This window comes from Cyprinodon variegatus, unplaced genomic scaffold, assembly GCF_000732505.1.
Source record: "Cyprinodon variegatus isolate N-32 unplaced genomic scaffold, C_variegatus-1.0 Scaffold132, whole genome shotgun sequence".
Taxonomy (NCBI): Eukaryota; Metazoa; Chordata; class Actinopteri; order Cyprinodontiformes; family Cyprinodontidae; genus Cyprinodon; species Cyprinodon variegatus.
The window spans coordinates 1,137,811-1,148,690 of NW_015150585.1; the positions used below are offsets into that span (position 1 = coordinate 1,137,811).

The 10,880-nt window shown below is 38.4% G+C and overlaps 1 protein-coding gene across 1 annotated transcript in view; it reads left to right on the forward strand.

Moving 5' to 3' along the window:
* Positions 1–3,910, forward strand: part of ugt8 (UDP glycosyltransferase 8) — a 34,087-nt gene extending 30,177 nt beyond the window's left edge. The window contains exon 6 of the mRNA XM_015376303.1: positions 886–3,910. Coding sequence (XP_015231789.1) covers positions 886–1,252 — 367 coding nt within the window. The 3' untranslated portion in view covers positions 1,253–3,910. The remainder of the gene's footprint in view (positions 1–885) is intronic.
* The last annotated feature ends 6,970 nt before the right edge of the window (positions 3,911–10,880 follow it).

Here is a 10,880-nt window from a genome sequence, read left to right on the forward strand (position 1 = left end):
TTTTAAACATTTTCCGACTCTTTTAGCACATCCTCAAAACTACTCATAACCGATAACAGTTACCTCTACATAGGTCCTCACTCGACAAAAGACGAAATTTCGAAATTGAAAAACAAAATTGAAAAAATCATCTCCATTTTTTCTCCCTGCAAAATTTTTCTAATTGCACAATTATTCTCAGAGACTCCATGAGAAAAAGTTCTACCCAGATGATGCGTTGAGAAGATATAAGAATCCCCAAGACAGGATGGAAGCAAGAACATTGCTTCTCATGGTGAACATATTAACCTTTAGGTTTATCCCTTCTCCATAAAACACCTAAACAAATAAATAACATGATGACATGTTCAAACATTCCAATCATGTTAAAACTAGACTACCTCTAAAATATATAGAGTAATAGTTTTTGAAGATTGTTTTTGCACAATTCTGAGTTAGATCCAACCATATTCAAATTTCAGAATAAGTCATAAATTAGTGCTAAACTTTATTCTGAATCTGTGGCAATCACTAACAATTGCTGTGAGGACATTCCTCCTATCAATCTGACTGAACTTGAGCAGTTTTCCAAAGAATGGACAGCCTTTTTTTACTTTATATAACCTTATATAAAATGTTTTCATTTATAAGGAATTGTTAAAAGCAGTATATTTTTTCCATATTGACAATTATGTTGCCTACTTCCTTTTACTCCATTGCTTAACATGAATGAATATGAATTATGATGTTAATGTGTCAAATATGTAAAATTTTAAGTCTTAAGCAGTTTTAAAAGGCAATTTGCAAACATGGAATAAAGTATCTACATATTGTGGGTGTTCTCTGTGGGTGTTCCCTGTGGGTGCTTCTTTTTATCCCTCATTCCTGCCGTCTTCCTGTCCCCAGGTACCGCGAGCAGGCTCGTCTCCTCTCCAACATCCACAAAGATCAGCCAGGTCACCCAATCACCAGGGCTGTGTACTGGATCGGCTACATCCTCCGTCACAACGGAGCTAACCACCTGCGCTCAGCTGTATACGAAGTGTCCCCTTACCAGTACTTCCTCTTGGATGTGATTTTTATTGTTGGAGCTACTGGCGCTCTGATAGTGTTCCTGCTGCGTAGGCTGGTACATCTCCTCAGGGCCAAGGATGGGCACCAGAACAGAAGAGTGGATGGCAGCATGACCAATGGACACTGCCACTCTGAGAGCATTGCCAACGGGAAGCACAAACGCAATGGCTCTTTGAAAACCGAGAAGAAGATAAATTAGTATGTCTGAATGGCTAAGTGAGGAAGAAGTTGCCTTAGGGACTCAGCTCTTGGTTTGTTTCATTGCTTTAATGAAAGCATGGAGCAAAAGCTGTTCTTAGGGCTGCGTCACAAGGCAACTACTACTCATAGCGAGCACAAGGCTGTAGGAGGATTAAATGTGCGATGTGTGGGAACAGAGCAAGGCATCGGGTGCTCCAAATCTGTGTGTATGTGTGTGTTTAGATGAATGTTTGTGCTACAAGGCAAAATTAACATTAAAAAAAGAGAAAAAATATAACCACAGCTAAAGCAAGACACTGGAAGGTCTTTTTGAGGATGAAATACAGGAAGGACACATCTATAAGAGCATCTCATCTCCATGTTCTATGCTGGCTTCCTTAGCAGGAGGAGTAGGACGAAGAGGAGCCAACGCTTTATCCTCGGAACAAAGCAACAAATCAAACAGCTTTGGATTGATCCTTTATTTTAAAGCATCTGATGGTAACTGAAAATAGAGGAAACATCTATTTATTGCTGCTCCAATGCATTTTAATGAGGGAACTTTTTAACTTTGTCTTATTGTTAATTTATTTCATTTGTCTGTCAGAGGTGTGGCAGTATGACCGTGGATGTACACTCCTTACTCTGAGGTCACAGCTTTGTATGAGTCAAAGAAATAGAACACTGACAGCAACAATTATGAATCTGTGATGGCTTTTTAATGTAGATGCAACTGACTGATTCATCCTTGTAAAAATACGTCCTCACTTTTTCACGTAGTATTGCACAACTTGTTAACTACGGTGGCATTTCCATCTATTCCTGACTGTCAGCCAACTCTGCTTGGCTTCTCTTTGTCAGAAAGTGATTTTGCTTGGTTTATTTTATTTAGATTTCTTTTTTAAATTAAAGCCCTAAACCAGGGAAAGCCAGATGGGACATCTAACGGTCCTAAAGAGACAAGGATGGATCAGAGCATCACACATTTATGATTGTTGCTACTGTGCTCCAGTTTCTTCATTCTGTTTCCAGATTCTATTTATTAAAGTAAAGAGTTCTTTCTCTGTTGCCATTTTCAGGGTCAAACTTGACTTTGTACATCATTTTTTTCCATTATTTAGTTGTTACTTAAATTTAGGGTAGTAATTTTTACTTTTTAGGAATGCTAGCCTTAAGTTACTTCCACTAACTCTTTCCCTTCCATAAGTCTGGATGGCTTTGTTGCAGTCCATGTGATAACCACCAGATATAGAATATTTCAAGCTTGCGTCTCAAAGTCATCATACAGCGTTAACCTGGGTTTGTTGACAAGGGGACTGTATGGTTAAGCCCTTTGTTGTTGACAGAATTGTTCAACTTTTTCAATGTTAAAACAAATAATCAATTTTTAAAAAAAAATTGAATTAGTCTTAAACTTCCTTTGCCTTCCTTAACCTTCTATTTAATGACATCAAGAGATATATTTATGAAATAAGATCAGAAAAAAGCCACAGTACCGATATAAACTACCGTAGCTAAAGGCCCATGAAGAGCGGGAAGGTATTTGGTAACCATCACCTTTGCTTACGGAAAAGTAAATCCCTTAAATACTTTAGTTATTGAATGCAGTACTATGTCTGTCTGGAGACTGTGGAAAATTTCAAGTGCATTTATTTGGGCGGGGGGGGATTTAAAGGTACCCCAAATAGTCTCCGTAATAGAATTTTTTTGTTTGTTTGTTTTTCTATATTTTTTTTTTAAGAATGTTTCAATCTGTCATTTCATTAATAAAACAACATAAAAAATTGATACAGGATGATAATTACTCGCTTAAACTCTAACATCGAATAAGAGCACCAATTAGACTTAAAAAACCTGGAAGTGTGACAAACTTGGCAAAAAACAAAACAAGGTAAACCTGTCACCATGATAGTAAAAAAAAAAGATACAAATAGAAAATTAATTGATTCCCTGCTTAAAGTTGGAAATCTGTTGCAAAACGTGTTATTTTGTGGTTACCAAATGTTCATGATTTATTTTAAGCATTTTACACATCTTTGCCAGGGTTGGCAATTGTTGCTAAGACGACTGTACATGTTAAAAACAAAGAAAACAGTGAGCTGAACAATGTAAAACAGGAAATCTAACTTAAGTTAAAAAAAAAATCAGTTTCTCTCTGTGAGCTACTTTTGACACCTGCACCACACAACCAGCCCTGCTGAAAAAGGACAGAATCTTATACTTGAATCAACATCTAAATAATCATCTGTACTATTAGCAGTTGGGCGCGGGTGGTAGGTGGAGTTGCAGGTGCTACACAGGCTATGAACGGGGTCTGAAGCTTAAAAAATGTTTCCAGTATTAAAACTGTAGTCTTGGCTGTTTGAAGAAAGATTCAATTTTCTTCTGTTTATTTTCATATTAATGTCAATAGTCCTGTGATGTTTGTATGTGATCAGCTTGAATGCAGCCTCCATAGGTTTACCTACTTGCTCCTTTAGTCGTCTCTTTGTTCCAACCTTCATTCATGGTGTGTTCATGCTCTTTTCTTTGACCTCAGATATATTTTTTCCTCCTACTTTCTCACAATGTTTAGATTTTGTTTTCCCCTCTTTATGGAATGACAACTTGTTTTATGGTGTAAATAGAATGTAAACAAAATACTAACGCTGAATAAAAGTCACATATTTTGTTTGCAGACCTGATTGAAACCCTTTTTTCCTATCTTGCAAACACAGAAAGCAAATCTTGGAGCTGGAATGTCAGAATGTGTTATCTTACAGTAAACCGGGGGAATTTTTTTTTTTTACAAATATTGCTTCAGTGCACGTAAAATACATATTAGGTTTAAAAAAAGGGGGGGGTAAAAGTTTTGCCAGCTGAAATAACAGATGAAACCTTTTTTTTTTTTTTTTTTTTTTTTAGTATATATTAATTCCCAAACAGAAACTGCTGAAAGACAACATTTCATAGATTTTCCTTTATATTGATTTATCTTTCCTATTCGTGGACTGTCCTCTCTGTCTTACAACGGTAAGGAATGGAAAGCTTTATTTTGAATTAGCTGAATATATATATATATATATATATATATTATTTAACTTTAGGAAAATCAAGTTCTAACAATCTTTATCTTTATAATATAAAGTTTTTAATTTATATAGAAAATTGGATTTTTAACCTATTTTATTTATTTAAAAAAAAATTAACTTTTTACTCTGTGTCCTTGCAGCATTGTTTTAAATAAAAGTTAAAACTTTCAAATTACAACATGTAAATTCAGATTGTCTATCATGAATGTTTTTTTCTTTTATCTGATTAACCAACAGAGAGTAACTGATGGTTAGGAAGCACAAAAATAATAGTTTCCAAAATTTGCAAAATAACTTGTCCACAGTCTCTGAATCAGGTCCACTTTATTAGGATTTTACTGGATTTCAGCCCCATCCATCCTCCCATTAGCTCACATCCTTCTCGTTCCCACTAAAGAACGTATTCCCACAGCATGATGCTGCCACCTCAATGTTTCACTATGCGCAGTCAAAGTTGAGGGTTAATGTATCATGTTAGTGCTCCACTATATGTGATATTTTGTATGTAGACTTTTGGGTCTCATCTGACCAAAGCACCTTGTTTCACACAATTAATGGAGTCTCTTGCATGGTTTGTTGCAAACTCCAGACAGGTGTGTCTGTCTCAGATTTATGGTGAGCATGATGATAAATTGTCCTTTCAATGGATTTGCTAACCTGAGATAATGATATAGATAACTCCTCCAGAACTATATTGGCTTCTCTGATGGAAGCTCTCCCATCCAGGCCTGTCCTGTTGTCTGTTAGATTTCACTGTGTCTTTTAGCTGTCCCGCACTCTGTCCATTGTCTTAGATGATACATGCAGCAGGGTTTAATAGGATGTTGAAAGGTTGTTTCATAAACTAACTTTGCATAAATTTCCCCACAGCTTTTTGACCGACCTGTCTGGTATTTTTCTTTGTGTTCATAATACACTTTTTTTTTAACTTACAAACTTCATTAGCCATGAGAGGAATGGCTGCATTTACAGTATATTTAGATTAAATCACCCATAATCAGACTGAATTCTCATTGGCTTCTAAAGAAATTGATTTCTCTGGATTTGATTTGAGTGGACTAAAGAGGGTTGAATAGATAGTATTAGTATTACTTCACCCTAATGAACACTGGTGGTTTTTATTTAATAAAACATATGTACGTTTAAGTGGTACGAATGTTTTTTGCAGAGTACTGTTTGACTAATAAATTTCTTTACTATGAATTGAAGGCTAGTTTTCTTTCAATATCTTAGTGCAATAAAGCATTTAACTTTATGAGAACTGATAAGATGGTTACAGCTGCCTGTCTTCATTTAACATTGGATGTCTAGGCTTTCCATCAGGAACTGTTACTGAGCTGCAGGAGGCTTTTGAAGGTATCAAATGGTTGAATCATCTAAAGTGGCCCAACTGCTCCCACACACACACACATGCACACAAGCCAGGCGGATAGAGATAGGCTTATCTAATGCTGTTTGCTTGTGCTGAGTGAGGCGAAGGTAACAAAACACCCTGCCTGGTACCTTACTTCACTCACTGGCCCTGTTAATTATTCACCCTGCCTGGAGGGCCCTACAGACCTCACACACACACACACACAGCCAGCCAAAAGCATCTGCAGTATGTTTAATTTACGTTCTTGCAGTTGTTTTCTTTTGTTGCTGCCGGTGGCCAATTCAGACACCGTCCTGTTAACGGAGACAGGAAGGGGAGGGGCTGGGGATTAAAGGTCTGAACCCAACTGCTGAAGAGGAATGTGATATCACAGAAAGCACAGAGGGCATCATTCATGACAACCTTCATTCATTATTAGCCACACCTCCCTCCTCACATCTTTTAAGTGCCTATTATCTGCTTTTCCTAGTCAGACCAAAGGAGCAGGCCGAAGCAATTAAACACTTTCTGTGGCGCTAAGTGGGCACATCAAATCGTAGCAGAAAAGTCCCGACTCTTAGCTGAAGATCACCAGTCATGGCTTTTCCTATAGTTTGACAAGAGGGCGTGCTCTAATCCTGCCGGAGGACCAGGGCCTCAGCTCATTTTTGCAGCTGTTTGTGTTTGTGTAATGTCTGAGAGGTGTGGGACAGTTTAGAAACTGTTGACTTAGCTTGTATGGCCCTAAATGAATGATGGTTTTCCTTCACTGCTTATTCGTCTCTGTCGCAGCATATTCCAAGAGCTCCGCTTATAGATCTGCCCAGAGGCGTGTAATATTTCTTCTAAAGGATTTAAGGGGGACAGAAAAGCTGCCTCAGCACTCAACTGACCATGACAGCGCTAAGCCAGGAAAATCTGTTAAGATAATGTTATTCAAATATAATTAGAGCGAGTGATAATCTGAAAAATGTTGACGCATAATGAAAGTCTTTGATTTTACCAAATGGTTGTCAAACCTGATTTAAAAGACACTTCCTTAATACATAGAGTGATGTATCAAGCCTTTAACATATCACCCAACTCCATTCAACCCAACAGTTTAAAATGGCATTGAACAATTCAACACCTCAAGCCCCTGTCACACCTTGACGATTTAGCCAGCGTACAAAATATCAGGCAAAAACACTGGCATACGTTGGATAAGTTATGGGTCAGTTTTATATAAGTTATGGGCATGCTGAAGCATGCTGGCACGCTTCGAAATACTGGCAAGTACGTTGAGGTATGCCAGCGTATGCTCATACGTGGGCCATAAGTTACAGGTAAGTTATTTGATTGTTGACATACGCTAAGTGTAAGTTACACATAAGTCGTGGTGTCTAGCTTATCCAAAACCTATGAGTAACTTGTGAAGAACTTATGCGTAACTTATCAAGAACTTATCACCAATGCATATCAAAGCATTTAACGTGTTCCAGACAACCGCTTAACGTGTTTCTAACTTACAGCTACTGTTAAATGGCTGCGTTTTTTTATATAAAAGTGGGTTCACAGGAGGAAACCGTCAAGACTCCTCCAGACTTCACATCCATCATAGGTTGAGAGAGAAGATGAGTATGATGGGTCCTCCCTGCATTCACAACCACGGCCAAAACAACAAACTTCCTAGCAGACATGATGCTGAATGTTCTGCGACTGCACACCTTTTTTCTTTCTCTCCCCCCTCACCCACCCACTGGCTTGTGAAATTTCATGGGCAATATGCAGCTTATAACATAGGCTGTCACTGGACATTAGTCCTCTATGTATACGCCCATAATTGAAAAAATACATAGAAATTTCAGCCTACGCCAATGTTTTAGAGCAGGCATCCCCAAACTCGGTCCTCAAGGCCCCCTGTCCTGCAGGTTTTAGAGGTTTCCTTGCACCAGCACAGCTGATTTTAATTGAAAGCTGATTAACAGGCTTTTGGTCTACTGCAATAATTATAACCAGCTGTGCTAAGGCAGAGAAACCTCTAAAACCTGCAGGACAGGGGGCCTTGAGGACTGAGTTTGGGGATGCCTGTTTTAGAGGATTCTGGGATGTCGGGCATACACTGGCTAAATCGTCAAGGTTTGACGGGGCTTCACCAAAACATGGCCATGTCCTACAGGCCAGCAACAATGGCATTATAAAATAGCTGCAGAGATTTTCAGCTTAGGTAGACCAATCATTAATAAAATGACAACTTTTGATTACACAATGGAAAAAAGTCCATTGTTATAAGTACACATACAGTAGCCCAGGTAATGTAGGAGACACTGGAGGAAGGGGCTGTGGTCATATGAAACCAGAACTTAGCATTTTGGTCCACATTACTAAACTACCCATCTGCATTAGAGAACTTTCATTACACATTACCCTGAAGGCACCATGTCTACTATGAGACATGGCAGTTTCATATGATGGGATCCTATTTTACAGAAGGTCTGAAGTGCTGGAGGAAATACGGATAATTGTGGAAAATCCATATTTAAAATGCTTTTGTACAAAAATATCTAATGTCTTCCAACAAATGTCTAATAGCACTGAAGAAGGGTTTGGCATTGCATAAAATATGAAGACTATTATTTACCCTTGATTCAGCTTAAGTAGGATTCCGCAGATATTAATATACTGTACCAGGTTCCATCATGAGGCAATAAGATGATTCATTAACATTAATAAGTCGACTCTTTCTGTGGTTACTCTTGCTTTTTTTCACACAGACAGAAAAACGCACATGTTGACTGAATGGGCATTCTAGGCTGATTCCCTAATCGGCCCAGAATGCCCATACCCTGTCTGAGCAAACATTATACACAAATCCTCCCTCTCACACCTACTGATTAGACTGAACAAGATGATGCAGCAATTGATAATGAAAGCATGAAACATGGTGTTCTATATGAGTGCATGTGCAAAGGCTTAAAATAGAACCAAGACAACTGTTGCAGGTTCTTATTATGTCCACTAGAGGGTAGTAGCATGCCACAATAATTAGTTGCATCTCATTCATTTGTAATAATTTATTTCGTTTTATGACTTCTGCAATCACTTCCCCTCTGGATTGACTAAACATGTGAAAAAAACCTGATGGCAATAAATGACAACTTTTAAGAAAGTCCAAAGTTCTCTCAGCAGCTGTGAAGTGAAAAAGTGTAGGACAGCATGTAAAATGTTTGTTATTCCCATTCTGCTCCTGTATGTCAACAGCTGTAACTGCCATTAAAGCCCCCCTCCTCCCTCCTGTAAAACTCTTTGGACCAACTCTAAGCGTGACAGATGTGACTGTTGGTGGGCGAGGAGAAGCCTTCAAAATCAAAAGGCCTTCAAGAGAAGATTTCAAATGAAAGTTAAATGATCCTTGTGGAAATTACAGGGTCCCCTCGGCTGCTTCAAAGATAGGATTGAGCCAGAAGGCGACGAATGGTGGCAATAAATAATTGCAGCCAGAGAAATATAATTAGCATGTGCTATATTTGTGCATGCAGGCCTCATATATTGCTATATAGTTAAATACATTGACGCATGCAGTGAAATATGTACTTTTGATGCACTAGCAAGTGTGTGTCTTTGTGCACATTTGTATGTATGTGTTTTTGTTGGGGTGTTTGGGATGGATGGAGCCCTGTCACTGTGTCTCCATGGAGATAAGAGAAGCTCGACAGTCTGGCAGAGAGAATGACAGCTTTTATATCAATCATGCTGACTTATAACTGTACGCGTGTGGACAAGTGTGTCTGAACACTAAGGGGTTAGGGAAGGGTATTAGGCTGGAATCAAAAATAAATCAATGTCATGTGGTTTGTAAGTCAGCAGCTGTTGTCAGTTTGGCCTCACCTCGCTGTAATCTCTAAACTCCAGTGACCACACGTCCCTAATGCGCGCACAGACTCACACACACCCACACACACACAACAAACAGATGCCAGCATGTGTCACCAATCTCTAAGTGCCTGGACAACGCCCAGAAGGAGATGCTCAGCCAAATGTTTCCCTGGCTACATATTTTAAGCTTCTCAGCGATTCAAGACTCTGATTTACTTTATGCTCCTCTCTGAATATCTTTTCCTTGTTGTTTTGCCTTTTATTTTCACTCTACACCCACAATATCTTCCCACTTTCTTTCTCATCCTCTCCAGTATCTTCTCTTAGCATCCCTCCAACTCAGAGCCTGGGTGAATCTGTAAGCTGATGCAGCGTATCTGTGAGGAATTGGGAATTCAATTGGAGAAAATAAGGCTTTTGAGTTTGAAGCCAGATATTTAATTAGGGGAGTGAATTATAGCTGTGTCGCTGCAGGGACGAGGCACAGAGGTAATGTGACCGAGTAAACAATAAATGAGCTCTGAAGAAAAAAAAGAGAGGATAAACACAGTTTTCTCTAGCACGCTTTAAGAAAAACTTAACACCTACGTCTGCTTTTGCAGAATCTCTCATGCTTCCACACTTAACCTAAGAAAAAGAAACTGACACGTTATTCTACACTTAAAGTGTAAATGTTTGTAAACAATCATAATAATATTACCTTAATTCTTTCCCCTGCAGTGGGTCTCAGACAGAAAGGCTGAGAGAGACGAGGGAGAAAGGGAATCTGGTGATAAGACAGGGTGGAGATAAAAATCTAACCTCTACTGTGATTAGGTGGTGCCCTCCTAGGCAGATCTGCACTGATAAACACACTCACCTAGAAAATCACCCACACGCCTTCATGCTGTTAAAATTTACTATTATGTTTTCCTTATCAGATGCATTTTGTTTCAATTTTTCCTTTCTGTATTTTACTCTTTTTTTGGGTTATCATACACTAATGGTCTCATGTATTGCCTCCCCTGGTAAAAATGCATAAGAAACCTTAAAAGCATGTCACATTGTATCCAAAGAAGAAAATTTCACACTGTTAATGTTGTTTTAACATTTACAGTGCATTGACAATAATAATAATTATATGGTAAATTCAAACTGTGGGGAAATGACTTAGTTATTTCTTAAAATAGTAATAATTGTGGCCGCATGTAACCCGGGTCATCATAGCCAGGTGCTTTAGTTTGAGTTTCTTCAAACTGCGAGAAATGTCTAATTAGGATCTTTGTAGGTGAGTGCTTTCTCCAGTTTGGACTTCTTTTTGACTTTTCAGTTATTAATGTCATTCTGTTTTGTTGATCATTGGTTTCTTTTCCATTTTATGTGATTGT